The 15,524-nt window shown below is 48.3% G+C and overlaps 1 protein-coding gene across 3 annotated transcripts in view; it reads right to left on the reverse strand.

Annotated features, from left to right (window-relative positions):
• The window catches only part of chl1b (cell adhesion molecule L1-like b), a 66,558-nt gene that overhangs the window by 22,712 nt on the left and 28,322 nt on the right, over window positions 1-15,524 (reverse strand). For all 3 annotated transcript variants that reach the window (XM_056437609.1, XM_056437608.1, XM_056437607.1), the window contains 4 exons: window positions 4,249-4,462; window positions 1,128-1,236; window positions 775-965; window positions 206-328 (listed from right to left, as the gene is read on the reverse strand). In XM_056437609.1, coding sequence (XP_056293584.1) covers window positions 206-328; window positions 775-965; window positions 1,128-1,236; window positions 4,249-4,351 — 526 coding nt within the window. In that variant the 5' untranslated portion in view covers window positions 4,352-4,462. The remainder of the gene's footprint in view (window positions 1-205; window positions 329-774; window positions 966-1,127; window positions 1,237-4,248; window positions 4,463-15,524) is intronic.

Raw genomic sequence — 15,524 nt, forward strand, 5'->3', positions numbered from 1 at the left:
CCACTTGTCGAACCTCTCTGACACATTTTAGTCTGTCGTTGTCTGGATGTCATGCAGTCTTCTCATGCGTGTGCGAAATGAGAATAGAAGTTGAAGGAAGAGAAACATATAAAAACAGCATGTCCTGAATAAGAATGAAAGGGCGCACTGTTGCAAAAAATAATCTCAGTAAAGTGCACATTGATTTATCATAAATACGACTTACTGATAGTCATCCAGTAGATCTGGAGGGGAGGTATTCCTCGAGGTGGATTACACTGTAACACAAACGGCTGGCCTTCCTCCACCACGATGGGCTCAAGTGTTTCTTTCGGAAACTTCGGAACATCTAGAAGAAAGGAACAAGGAAGAAGAAAAGAAAAAGACACGCATGAATTAAGCAAACATAGGATGTGGTTCACTTCTCCGCCAGTTGATGGCAGTAATATCATTCTGGAATTCAGAGGGAGGCTTTGTTTCATTCAGTCATTCACTTTGTTTTCTCACTTTGGCTGAAGCCCAGCCACACGTACTTTTCTTTGAGAATGTATGTTTAGTGTTGGGGAACATGGAGAGGCTAAATCGCACTCTGTGTTTTATTTCTTTCATCCAAAGCTGTGCTTTAGATGAGATGCTGCGGTGTGTGGAGAGCTCGGGGAGAGACTCGAGGACTTTCTGCCCCGTCCAATACGTGAGGAGCTCACAAGTGCAGTCATTACACACGACTGCTGGCCCTGAATCACTTTGAAAGCACTGTAACAGAGCACCACACACACACACACACACGTTACTCACGGGGCACAATGAACTCAATCTCCTTCGATATGGCGGTCCCCAGCTTGTTTGAGGCGTAACAGCGATAGGTTCCCTGGTACTCTGTGAGGTTCCCATTATTGGGTATCACAAAGGTCCCAGAATTCTCCTCTTTCATCAGCCGGGGGTCTAGAGAGGGGTCGAATTCCTGGCCATTCTTCGTCCACCGGTATCTACATGAAGAAAGCCGTTATTGAAACGTCAAGTCCCTTCAGCCGAGGCGGCTCCCTTTACAAACGATCTGAACCCAAATGCGACATGTCGGTGGCAAACTGTTGTTGTTGTTGTTGTTGTTATTGTTTGTGCGTGTCTGGGCAGACGGGCTCGGCACTCACTTTGGCTCGGGGTTCCCTTTGGCTTCGCACGTCATGGGGAAGCTTTCGTCAAACGGGAAGGCGATGAGGGAGCTGGGCGACTGCGCCGTGATGGTGGGCAGCTGCTCAACTGGGCGACAATCACAAAACGAGCGGCGGGAAGGTGAGAGACGCAAACGGGCCGCATGCAGAGCTCCCTCCGGAAGGGTTTAGTGCGATACTACGGGGCAGTGTTTCCCAACCTTTGGTGGCTTGTGACCCCCCCCCCACACACACACACACACGTTATTACACCTCATTGATGATAATGATGCATTTGTGAAAACTTCAAATGAATAGTATTCTTTACTTTTAAGAAGCTTGAAGTATTAACAGTCTAGGGTTTCATCAGAAATAATCATACCAATTTCCTTTTTGTTGTTGTTGTTGCCATTTAACCATCTTGTGACCACTTCTCTGGGCCCCTTGGGTGGTCTTGACCCCCAGGTTCAGGGGCCTTCCCTGTCTCAGAATGGGCCTTTTGGCGACCACGGTAAGCATGATCGACCCCCGTCCAATAAAACGCCGAACAAAAGCTGAAATCTTTACATTTTGCCGTTTCCTCTTGCCAAGTGGACTGCGAACCAACGTTAAAAAGGCGCATGCCGCCACCTGAGAGCTGTGATCCCGTCAGCTTCACAGCCGAAACAATGCAGCTTAGCTGGCTCATCCGGCCCAAAGCCGCTCGCGGATGAGAGGGGAGTAGACGGCAAGAAGTCGTATTTAAATTTCTGTTGGTCTCGTTCAACAGTTTGTTTGATATGGTGATTTTATTCCCTAAAACGTCTTTGGAAGGGGGCGCCAAAAGCAATTCCTCCATTCAGGGCAAAAAAACAAAAAAACCCGAGGTTGGGAACCACTCTGCTATGACGTTTACGATGATATGTCCACATACACACACACACACACAGTCGACGGTTAGCCTTTTTTGTTTCGTTAGATTTTGTTCTAGTTTGGCCGTCGAGTCGTGACATGGAACAAACGCAACGCGATGGGTATGGACAGCGCCGCGTGGCTGCGGAGGTGAAACGGAGACATGCCGTGGATGCCAGGCGCTACGGAGTCCATGACTGATGACGCATGAGATTTGGATCCAACACATATGGCGGCGAGCAAAGCCGCCATATGTGATTACCACACGAGCGCAGAGGATGTCGCTAATGCCGGCGACGGTGCGGCAGAGCGAACTTACTGTTGATATGAGCTAAAACTACAAAATCCATGGCAGCGGGAGGGAATAAACAAAGCAAAACAAAAACAGTCGGCGTATTGTAAATAATCTGTCGCACAAGCACTCTCGACATAAACCCTTTTAAAAGCACACACACACACACGAGTAATGCAAAGAACAGAGGGCTGAATTAAAATGATACTCGGACAACAACAAAAAGACTTCTGCCTTCTCTGATCGTTTTGCAGTGTTCTTTATCCGGCCCTTAAGAGATATTTCTGAATAATTCAGAGGGAGAGGTTTCATATGCGTTTCCAAGGAAACTGGGGCTCCAACACAAGAGACACACATGAAAAAAACTCAAAGCGGGGCGTAACTGTAAATATATTCCATTCACAGAATGCTTGATGATAGTAACAGTCCGCCGGAGTGCGATTCATCTGCCTCCAAATTATTCTACATCTTTTATTTCCCTGCTAAAAGCACCGGAGGATAAACCAAGGACAAGTTGTCCTCAGATGTGCATTAACCATTCTTTTGTACGGCTCCGGTCCTTTGCGTGAAACGGCCCGCCTTGAAGAAGCTTTGAACGTGTGTTTGATGAGTACGTGTCTGTCCGTATCACCGATTTCATGCCGATTTGTGCCACTGTGAGGCGTCAAACAGCAGATCTTTTATTATTAAGCTAATATAGATGGACATGTTCAGAGCCCTTTCAGAACTATGATGAGGCCACCAAGCGTTGTGACTTGACATTATGATTTGATTAACTGTGCTGCTGAGTGCTTCCTCATATCCTGATGACATTTGTTTAGAAACTTAATTTGATGTGTATAGCAGACTTCCCAGCATGCAATGCAATAAGGATTAAAGCCATGCTAGCGACCTGTCGATCCCAAGGTAGCCCCGCCCTGAAGCATACCCTGCTTTATGGTCTTTTTAATCTAAATGTTGACCATAATTTACTCAAAGGAACATAATGCTGTATTGAAGAAGACTTGAAACTTGGTGATTGACACCATAAGCTCACGATAAATTACTGATAAATCAAGAGCGAAGTCGAGTCCTTTTCTCATCGATTTCTATACAATCAGTCTTCTTTTCGATACCAGAGGAGACGCCCCCTGGTGGTCATTAGAAAGGATGCAAGTTTGTGAAACTTCCACATTGGAAAATCCTTCTTAAGGTGCGTTCACACCAAAAGCGAAACTATTTTTCGCGTCGCCCAAAACGCGTGAGTTTACTCGCTCGACCATTCGCAGTGTTCAAGCCATGAGCGTCGAGGGGCGGGGCTTATCTCCGTGTCTCGTTGGAACACAGGAGCCGATTGGCCCGAGTTGCGAGATGACTGCATCAAAGTTGAAATATTTCAACTTGGGGCGAAAATTGCGCCGCTGAAAACGCGCCGCTGTCAACGCGTCGGCCACATCGCGTCGCCCCAAACGGGAAAATATCGCGTCTATCGCAGCCACAAGCGTCTGTACGTTGACTTTTCATTGGATTTGGCCCGCGAAAAAATAATTTCGCTTTTGGTGTGAACGCACCTTTACATGATGGAGAAAAACAATTATAATATTTGTATATCTATATATATATATACACACACACAGACATACATAAGATCCATCCAAAAAACTAAATGTTAAATTACTTTAACTTAAAATGATGTATGACTCGTATATTAAAAGCAGCAAGAAAACAAGTCAAGTGAGCAAGCAATAATCCAAAAGGGTCAGGGTGGTTGACCCTTGGTTGACGCCACAAACCAAATTCCCATTCACTCCCATTAATAAAAAAAGAAAATCACAGCAAAGCTGTCTTTGCAGAATCAATGTCCGCTATTTCCATTTCCTAGAAAGTAGTCGCCATAAATCCCTGTTGGCAATAGCAGACGTTGTGAACCCTCCCGCCTCACCCAACACCGGCACTCACCCTCCAGCGGGATGTCGAAGGCTGTCGTTGCGTAAAAGGCACAAACGCAGGCGACCAAGCCCAGCACGGCCCCCGATCCCGGGCTCCTCTGCTGCGACCTCATGGCTTCTCCTTGGATGTCGGGCGTCCTCAAGAAAACGAGTGCTGTCTCTCTCTCTCTCTCTCTCCTACTCGGTCCTCAGTGCATTTCCCTGGCGCGCCGAAGATGCGGTAACTGTGAGGGAAGCACAGACGGAGGAAGACCCCATGAATCCACCCACTCGCAGACGGAAAAAAGGCACCCGACAAATAACAAATCCCCCGAATTGCACATTTGCATCCGGGGGGACTCTCGCTCTGCGCCGAGTTCAAATTGAACTGCGACAGACATATTCATATAAAAGGCCTCCCGTCACCCCCTGAGGGACTCAGCTGGTTTTGTAGTTTGATGTCGGTGTGAAGTGTGAAGCAGAGGTTGTTCCTTTTTCCCTCCGTACGACAATGGAAATAAATAAACAAACGAAAGGGGGCTGAGGATTTATTTAATGCATGAAAGACATCATTAGTTTGTGTGTGTGTGTGTGTATGGCGGGGGGGGGGTACGGACAACAACCCAAGATTCAAATCAAGGTCGCCATCAAACTTTGGATACTATTGAACCGATTTAATCGCAGCGCTGTTTTCATATCTGTGCCTGCATGTCTCCGATAACAACGACTCAAAGAGATTAACAATGCAGCGAAACATTTGCCCCATTATTGCAGCACGCGGGGGGCTTCTTGAGGGGTGCGGGGCATAAAATGGCTCGCGTAGTGAACAGTCACTGAGAGTACGCCGTCTGCACTCACACTGGATCATTTTCCAACCAACGGACCAGAGTCTCGGCCGTAATCGGCGCATGATCGGCCCAGAGTGCAGAACTGGAGGGGGTAGGGGGGGGGGGAGCAACGTATTGGAATTTCAGTGTCGGCGGCTCCACTCCGGGGTGTCAGTTCATTAGTCGTCCTCGTGTTGGCTGGGGGGGGGGGGGGTTGCTCCCGGCTCACGCTGGAGTGATTAGCTGAACAGCTACAGCCAACACCATAATTGCATAAAGAGAATTGATGGCAAAAAAAACGTGAGTGTTTGCGAGAAATCATAAAAAAAATCATAACCATTCCCTTTGGTGGGCCACAGGCAATGTTCCTGCTGGTAATGCGAAATGAGAGTGGAAGGGGGCGTCGCGCCGACGGAGAGCCGAGCCGCTGCAATCGCTCCGTCGGTGTCGACGGGGCACCGAGGCGCGTGCGTCGTCGTAGTTACCGAGACGTGCACAACGGCTGGTGTGCGCTGAACCGGCGGCTGCAATGTCAAGAGTGTGCTGTTCATAATAGTGCCTGAAGCCAACTTTGGCTTCTTTAATAATAATAATACATACAATTTCTATCGCGCTTTTCAGAATACTCAAAGACGCGTTACAACACATAGTTAAAATATCCTAAAAGCTATGCAATAAAAATAACTAAAATTACAATAAAAACAAACGATGAAGGCAAATAAGAACGTAGAGAGCACACAATCACACATTAAAAGCAGTTTAGAACAGGCGGGTTTTGATTAGTGATTTGAACAATGAAAGTCCGGTGCAGTCTCGGATGATTTTGGGGAGAGAGTTCCAGAGGGAGGGGGCCGAAATGGAGAAATCTCTGTCACCCCATGTCCTTTACTTGCTGCCCGTTCACGACCGGCCCCCTGTACCCACACCGATGCGCAATATTTGAGTGCTTTACGGTTTTACGGTTTACGGGATTATGACCGATTCTTTTGCCGGGTAGTCAGCGAAAGTAAACGGCGGACCCGTTCTTCACAAGCGCCAGCTTCATCCCAACATTACGACCCAAAAATAAATGGAACTAGGAGTGGTAAATGTCTCCGTCTTAGCAACACGGCGAGATCTGGCATGCTGACACATGTGGCTGTTGGCAAGTGAACGCGTTGCTTTCATCTATTCACACAACACTTCCAATTAAGGGGGGGGGGGGTACACACCCTTTAAGCACACGTCATATTTTATTTCTACAGGAATAAATCAACGTTAGTGTAAATTGATCAATGGGTGATCTCAAAGGGTTAAAAAGGGCATTTCTTTATCTCATCGCTCCTTGAACAAATTCAATAGGAAACACTGAGGTCAAACTCCTGTTCAAGGGATGCAATTAAATAACTGACCACAGCCCACGAGAGTCGATTTCATTAATTCCACGCAGATCTGTGTGCAGATGAACGTGCACTCTGAACTTTCCGACCACGCTGGCATTAACTCAATACCGGCTTTCTGAACCATTGTGACCCCAGCCCCGCCCACCGCCGAGGCTCGGGACCCTTTGAGTGTGCTGTACATTAAATAAACCCACTCCGCTCAATCACAATTCAGGCCTATTGACTTTATTTCCAAACTGAAGATGGGAGTCTCGGAGTTGTAAGTCGTACCGAAAGAAAGAAAGGAATTATGCCCGGGGCTTTCCTTTGTCTTCAGTTTTTCCCAGACACGTTGATTCATGTTCCCAAAACAACAGATACAAAATCGTTAAAAAAAAGGTAAGCGCGTTGGGCTAATTGGCTTGTGTGTTGCTGGTAACATTGGCCTGGTTAGGAGGAGCGGGGGAGGGGGTTACAATCCCCCACAAGACATTGGTTTTCTCATTGTCCTTTTGTTCTGGCCAAGATCCTTTCCTCCTTTACTAACCCCTAACGGCACCGTGGATGGATTACATCGCTCACTGTGCTCGGGCATTTGCCTTCTGATTAAATGTGTTCTGCCCTCGTTAAACATTTATTGAGAACCAGCTCGGGCCATCTGGTTGAGGCGGGTCCGCTCTCGGGGGTTTAACTGCAGCGAGCGTTGATGTTGTCTACATTCATGGGGTACGGTCCCTACCGGACCCATGTGATTCACCCCCCCCCCCCCCCTCGAGCTCGCCTGATTTACGGGCGGCAGGCGATTCCTAATCCCCGCCCCTTTCAGCAGCGATTCCGCCAGCCTGAGATTGATGAAGCTGGCAGGAGGTTAAAAGCTGCTCACTGTGGGAAGGCCAATATGAACCCTCACCTTCCTCCGCCGAGGCTCCGAGGGGACAGAAGCTCTGCGGTGGAGGGGCCGCCGAGAGGGAACTCAAGACAAGTGAATTCTGCCGCCGCACTTTAAAGCTTTCTCTGGATGACAGATGTAGAGCAACTTGTTCCCTGTCAACAACTACAACAACAAATCACGTTTCGAATGAAGACCAATTTGGTACGAAGGCTTTGAAACCTCATTTTTCCCCGTCATCGTTTAAGTTCAACTTTGTCTTTTTCAAACGGTCTATTTCACTTTTTTTTTGTGCTTAACTAGTGGGGATAACAATTCTTCAAATTCCAGTCTTGAAGGAGAATGCTGAAGCTCCAGAACGGGGCGCAATGTACTCCTATGTGGCAACCCCTCATCACTAATATACAACCACTAAAAGTGCTTCTTTGTTGTTGCTGTTTTTGTTTTTAGAATTATGTGGCAGCGGGGTGTGTTTAGGCTTGGCTGTAAAGTGGGTGGAGCGGGGGGGTGGTTCAGGGAACGGTGTCTGATTGTCATCAGCTGGACTGATAGGTAAATCGGTCCAGCTGATGACAATCTGTGTTTGTATATCTGGGAGGCTTTTCTCTTTAAAGGAGCTGGACGGACTGAAGACGAGAGAGCGGTCGAATAAAGGTTTTTTACCAAAGTTCCCTCTGGTTGCGCATTCCTTGGTGCTTAGGGGGAACCTACTGGTGACGGCCACAATCCTGTCACAAATTATGGCAACTCCACAAAAGCCTATTACGGCTTTTTTTCTTGTTTTTCCATCCAAGTCTTGCTCAAAGAGAAGTCTCGTTTTGAAATCTAAACATCGCATCCAATGTGTCAAAATCGGATATTCAGCCTCAACTTTGAACATCTTCTCTGAGCTACTCTTTTCTGGACTCCAACGCAAAAAAGAAACTCTGGAAACACCGGCACTCCTCTCGCCAACTCTCGTTTCCACCTTCCAGCAACCGGCCCCCTCTCGCCAGATATCCGAAAGAGACTTCCACTTCAGGGCAACTTGATCGGACGCGTGACCTTGTGCTTAATCTGGTTTGTTTGTGAAAGACAAATGTTGTATTTCTCCTTTCCATTATGTTGTCAGAACAAACAAACCGAGCCATTGCATTGCAGCCTGTAGAGCCCGAAGGTTTCAAAAACTGTTGTCTGCATGTATCACTTCAATATAATAAAACATGGGAAAATAGGGTCCATGTTGAAATATAAAAAGTGACCCAATGCACCTTGCTGAGTCCCATTAAAGCTGGGTGTCGCGGCAGCAAAACTGAGCCAACTTTCTTCATAGCAGTCGATATAGATATACACAGGAGCTAAAAGATTCTCTTCACCTTGTATTTCTAAATCGTTTACTCCCACAGTGCGATGTGGTTATACCCAGGAAGCTTCTACATCGGGTCCGTTTTGTACCAGTTAAAATCCCTCACAGTTGGCGCCATTCCATGAGCTGAATAGTTTGACGTGTCTCTTAATGAAGTGACAGCACATTGTAACAGTTCCAGCTCGTCGCGAGGGTGTCGTTCCATGCCCAATTGTTGGCTCGCTTTCGCTCTCATCGGACGGCGAAGCATGTCGTTTGTGGTATTCCAAGTTCAAGTTTCAAGTTTCAAGTTTTTATTGTCACATCCCCTTTTATACAAGTATAATCGGTTCGTGAAATTCTTATGTGCAAAACACCCGACAGCAGTAGCAGACTAAAAAAAGAATAAGAATGAGAATAAACTATACAATATCCACACACAAAAAAGAAGAAAGTATTAACAATATATATATAAAACAGTGTAATAGAATATACATCATGACAATATATATATATAAAACAATGTAATAAAATATACACTTTTTTGAGACTATATATATATGTATATACATACAATATATATATACAATATATATATATATAAACAATGTAATAAAATATACACCATGGCCATAGATATTCACAGAATATGTTCTGGTGTGTAGTGTTAATGAGGGTCTCAGTCCTTGTTCAGCAGCCTGATGGCCTGACTGAAGAAGCTGTCCCTCAGTCTGTTTGTGCGGCACTTGATACTGCGGTATCGCCTGCCTGACGGTAGAAGGGTGAACAGTTTGTGGCCGGGTGGTTATTGTCTTTCAGCATCCGCTTGGCCCTGGCCACGCACCGCTTGGTGTACATGCCCACGATGGAGCGCAGCTCACCACCAACGATCTACTGTGCCGACCGCACCACCCTCTGTAGTGCCCTACGCCCAGGGCGGTGCAGTTCCCGTACCAGACGGTGATGCAACCTGTCAGAACACTCTCGATGGTACTGGTGTAGAATGTTCTGAGGATGCGGGGGGCCATGTTGAATTTCCTCAGTCGCCTAAGGAAATACAGGCGTTGTTGGGCCCTTTTCACCACGTGAGTGGTGTGCGTGGTCCATGTGAGGTCCTCGGAGATGTGCACGCCGAGGAACTTGAAGCTGCTGACCCTCTCTACTGCAACTCCGTCTATGGAGATGGGGGTGTGCTCTCCTCTCCGCTTCCTGTAGTCCACGATCAGCTCCTTGGTCTTCTTGACGTTGAGGACGAGGCTGTTCTCCTGGCCCCACTGTACCAGTGATCCAACCTCCTCCCTGTAGGCTGTCTCGTCGCCGTCGGTGATCAGCCCCAACACTGTTGTGTCGTCAGCAAACTTGATGATGACGTTGGAGCTGTGCATGGCCGTGCAGTCGTGGGTGTACAGGGAGTAGAGGAGAGGGCTCAACACGCATCCCTGAGGGGCTCCCGTGTTGAGGGTCAGCGGCTCTGAGGTGGTACCGCCCATCCTCACCACCTGGCGGCGGCCCGACAGGAAGTCCAGTATCCAGCTGCACATGGTAGAGTGCAGGCCTAGACCTCTGAGCTTGGTGTCGAGCTTGGCGGGAACAATAGTGTTGAACGCTGAGCTGTAGTCCACAACCAGCATTCGCACACAACAGTTCCTCCTCCAGGTGGGAAAGGGCGGTGTGAAGTGCCATGGCAATTGCGTCGTCGGTGGATCTGTTTTGACGATATGCAAATTGCCATGGGTCCAGCGTGGCAGGCAACATGGAACAAATGAAGTCCTTGACCAACCTCTCAAGCATTTACTGACAATCGAGGTGAGGGCTACGGGTCTCCAGTCATTCAGGCAGGTTACCTTGGGGTGTTTGGGGACAGGCACAATGGTGGACATCTTGAAGCTCTCAGGAACAACAGCCTGGGACAGGGAGAGGTTGAAGATGTCTGCGAAGACTCCTGCCAACTGGTCTGCACATGCTCTGAGGCGCGCCCGGGATGTGGTCGGGACCTGCTGCCTTCCGGATGTCCACCCGCTTGAAGGCTCTGCGCACGCCGGCCTCTGAGATGATCAGCAGGCTGGTCTCCTCGGCGGCGCTGCCTTCGGCGGGCTGCCGTTCACGCCGGACCGAGCGAAGAATGGATTTAGCTCGCCTGGGAGGGAGGTAGAGGAGTTCTCTTCACCGCTGGTTCTCCCTCTGAAGTCCGTGATTGTCTGTAGCCCTTCCACACACCTCTCACGTCATGGCTCTTGAGCTTCTCCTCCACCTTGTTCCTGAACTCCCGCTTGGCAGAGCCGATGGTCTTACGGAGGTCGTGGCGGGCTCTTTGTATTCCGCCATATTCCCGAGTCAAAGGCGGTGTTACGCGGCGGAGTGCAGCGAACATCGCCATTTATCCACGGTTTCTGGTTGGGATAAATCCGAACCGACTTGGTAGGAACAACGTCATCTATGCATTTCTTGATGAACCCGGTGACTGAGGACGCGTACTCACTGACGTTGTTGTCCGACGCGACCCTGAACATATCCCAGTCCGCACGCTCAAAACAGTCCTGTAGCATAGACTCCGATTGGTCCGGCCAGCGTTGCACTTCCTTCACAGCGATTGGCTGCTGCTTAAGCCTCTGCCTGTAGGCGGGGAGTAGTTGGATGGAGCGGTGGTCCGATTTGCCGAACGGTGGGCGGAGGAGGGCTTTGTATCCATCCCGGAAGGGAGTGTAGCAGTGGTCAAGAATCCGCTCCCCTCGTGTTGCTTTTTATGTGTTGGTAGAACTTGGAGAACTTTCTTCAGGTTCGCTTTGTTGAAGTCCCCGCCACAATGAAAGCAGCCTCGGGTGTGCCGACTCCTGCTCGCTGATCGCCCGTAGAGTTCCTTCAGCGCTATGTCCGTGTTAGCTTGAGGCGGAATGTACACAGCAGTTACGGTGACTGCTGTAAACTCCGCGTAGCCAGAATGGTCGACACATGAGCATTAGGTACTCCAGGTCCGGGGAACAGAACGACTTGAGAGTATGTACATGACTTTGGTTGCACCAAGATCTGTTTATCATGAGACATACCCCTCCACGATCTTTACCAGAGAGAGTCTTTGTTCTGTCCGCGGTGGACGGAAAATCCTGCCGCTCGATGGCTGAGTCGGCAACATCCTCCGACATCCATGTCTCCGTAAGGCAGATGATGCAGTTGTCCTTAGTTTCCGGTGGAATTGAATACGAGCCTGTAGCTCGCATAGCTTATTGTCCAAAGACTGTACATTTGCCAGTAAAATGGTGGGTAGTGGGGGTCGATTGGCTCGACGTCTCAGCCTAACCAGCACGCCAGCTCGCTTCCCCTCCGTCGGCGACGTTTGCGTGAGATCGCGCCTAAAATGGACGGAGATAGTTCCGCTACTGTTCCTGGCGGGACGTCCGAGTAAGAGTTGAAAAACTCTGGTAGGCGGCGAGCAACTGCCGATCCAATCTCCAGAAGTGTGCATCTGTCGTACGTTAACCGGCTGCTAACGTTTTGTGCAAAAATAGTCGCAATAAGAAGAATAAATATAAAAAAACTGCTACAAAATCCGGGAGCTCGCAACACAGCGGCCATCACGTACGGCGCCATATTGTATACCCGTCTAACCCGTCTGTTCCCCGTCTAACCCAACGGCATACATCTCGCAGCCGACGGGAACGCTGTCATCAATGAGTGTGGCGTTTTAAAACTTTGCTTTAAGTCGTCACAATATCACCACCGGTGTCTTCCTGCCTAGTTTTCCACCGTTCTTTACACTAAAAAGAGTTTACCTCCCAGGAAGCATTAACCAAAAAAACAAAAAGGCATACAATTGTTTCGAAATAGCTTAATCTCTGAATGATGGGATATAGGTGCACATTTCTCATTTTCTGACAGAAAACACTCCTTGGCTACTGCTGTTATAAACACATACATCACTTTGCTCTACTAGCCTCAATTCTCTGAAGAGTCTTCCAGCTTTCCTCAAACTAGCGGCGACCGTGTCCCCGTGTCGTTGCGCCGCTTCCACGGACTTTTGGCACACTTCTCGCGGTACAATTGGAAAGCGCCCCTCCCGCTTCTCGACTCGCACGGCGCGGCCATCTGGCGCCGGCGTAACGCCGTAACTCTTGACTCCTTGAACACATTCACAAGCATAGAAAATGGAACCCGCGGTGGAAGCATCGGGGCCATTGGGCGAGAGTTTCAAGGGAAATCAAATGGCACGACGAAGCCGTTTCCTTCGAGGCATTCCGCGCACTTGTGGATGTGTTGTCTGGTAACGGGGCGGGGTCCGAGCGCAGCCATTCAGAGGGCACTGCAGTCGGCTGGTAGAGCCGCCACCATCTGCTTCTTCCTCGCACAAAGACAACAGGCGGAGACGTGTGGGCCTACTGTAGTTTAATGTGCGAGCCTGTAATAGGATTAAGCAGATCCTCGTCTTGTCAGGCTGGATTAAAAAATATTCTCTGCGTTTAAAAGACTCGAGGCGGGAGGGGAAGACGGCGGCCCCCGCTCCGCTCTCGCAGTCCAGATAATGATTCCCATTTGATCGCTCCGGAACAATTAAGACAAAAGGCCGAGCCGATTAACACTAAGCGTGATTGACTCGGGTTGCCTCTGATGTGCGTAATGAGCGCAGTTTCTTCACTCCTCACTTTTGCTCCTTCTTTTTTTTGTTTTGTTGTTGTTGCTGCAATCAATATCTCATTTAGCTTGCAAGTCCAGACGGTCCTGCGTCGCTCTCCCACAAAGCTCTTGTGTGTGGCAGATTTATTAATTAATTTAAAGTAGAAATGAAGTGTTCGGACTAGATTTAGTTTCCCCCCCCCCCCCCACTACACAGTATTTGAAAGTTTTCATTCTGGCCTTTGTAAACAATTCACGCGATCCACTTTCTACTTGCTAGGCCATGCGATTCATTCATTATTGAAATTTCTGTCGAGGGAGGGTGGGGAGGAATCCAGAAACAAGTTGCTAAATGAGATTAGGAAGTGGCAGCAATATTAGGTAATATGCTTGCCTAATTGAGATTTGTCTCGTTCTCTTACGGCACTTCAGGAAGCATGGCGGTTCAATTACCCCGGTATTAATATTTCAGGGGTCTGTGGCTTCAGCGGGATGAGGGGACTGGGGATTGGAGCTGGGCGCAAGGGGTTGGCGGGAAGACGGCAGAGGAGGCGGAGGCCGGGGGGGGAAAGCTCCCAGGTGTGTGAGGAATGAGGCTCAGTCGGGGAACGATAAGGAGCAGCCGCACTGATGACCCCCCGTTCTGTTTTCTAAATGAACCAATAAGTACAGCCCAGGATGTGTGTGTGGGGGGGGGGGGAGGGGGGTAAAACCACATCTAACCTGCAGCGACCCCGCAGAGCCTTCCGTTTTCCAGTATACTGCAGCGGGGTGATCATGAACAAGTGCTCGTGTGATGCCGTTCACTTGAAAATCAAATGCACACAACAACTGAAGAGGTTTCCGACCACTCGAGGTTTCCGTCTCGTCGGTAATGGGCAATTTCCTAAAAGCTTTTCAGAGTTCGTTTTTTTTTTTTTCTGCGAACAAAGAGCAATGAGTCTCCGCGGCGCCTAATTAGCTGCTCTTTTGTCTGTCTGTAAAGCTCTTGTTTTGTCTGTGTAAAAATATGAAGTTGTGCACAGGCTAATCGGGACATACGGCAGGGGAAAGCTCTACTGAATAAAACCTCCGCGTGGGCAATAAAACAAAAAGCTGTCACGACATAATAGTCCAAAAAACACGAGCGTAACATGAACAAGAAAGACGCTGTAGCCCCCCTCCCCCCCGCCGTCGCCGATGTGGCGCGCACAAAATGACTCGCCAGAGCGTTAGCATCCGATAAATTCTGTAAATTCTGAACCATAACATTTAATAATCGTAAATTATACTACGTAATTCACTTTGTTCCTTTGGGGCTCTGCAGGATGTTGTGTCATGTCAGTATGTCCACGTAAATGTATGCACAACTACAATGTGATGGCCTTATAGTTAATAGATGTGTTTTGCAATGTCAACACAATAATTCACTCACTCAATCCCCACATCAAATGCCTCAATAATGAATGGCGGGGGGGGGGGGGGGGGTAAACCAATACAAATGTGTCCCCACAAAAAAAAACTGTAAATTGAGCATTATCATTATTTATTCAGTTCTCGTCTTTTCGATGCCGATTGAAAACACTCAAACTTATCACTAGACTTGATGATGAATTAAGCAGAATATTTGAACTGCTGTATTGTTTGTAGACCAAAACTTCACTCCAGGTGCTGTCAGAGTCCTCACTTTGAACCTGTTAAAAGGTTTAAAGAAGAAAAGAAAAAAAGGAAAGGGTTTCTGAAAGCACTGCACCTGTGTCCATCACAGCTTACAGCTTTTCTCCCTCTCTCCTTTCCCCTCTGATGTGCTCTCTTTGAAGTCCCGCAGGAGTAGGGCCCTCGCTCGGGACAATAATCACATTAGTGTGTGATCCTCACCGAGTAGCCAGCAGAGAGATGAATTCGCGAGCCGGACGCCGGGGACCTGAAATATTATTTTGTTCGCGCTAACACGGCAGCGTGCTCCGCTCCGCACGCCCCGTCTGACTGATGCTGGCAATTTCCCCAGACGAAACTGTGCCACGGCGGGACGGATGATAGATGGCTCTTATACGCACATATATAAATATATATATATATTCCAAATCCTCTATCGGACCCAGAAGAAATTAATTTTACGCCAAACAACCTAGAATTTCAGCATGCACTGAGCAGCAAAACCCCATTTTTACAGAAATACCTTCATCCATTTGATTATTTTTCCCAATCCCTTCAGGTGTCTCCTATACATACAGTTCAAATCATAATGTCACCTTGCGGAATGCGAGTTTCTCTGCTCGCAGTAATTCAGCGTTTGTATTTCCTGTTCCGCGCCAGAGCCGA

The sequence above is a fragment of the Pseudoliparis swirei genome, chromosome 18 (assembly GCF_029220125.1).
Source record: "Pseudoliparis swirei isolate HS2019 ecotype Mariana Trench chromosome 18, NWPU_hadal_v1, whole genome shotgun sequence".
Taxonomy (NCBI): Eukaryota; Metazoa; Chordata; class Actinopteri; order Perciformes; family Liparidae; genus Pseudoliparis; species Pseudoliparis swirei.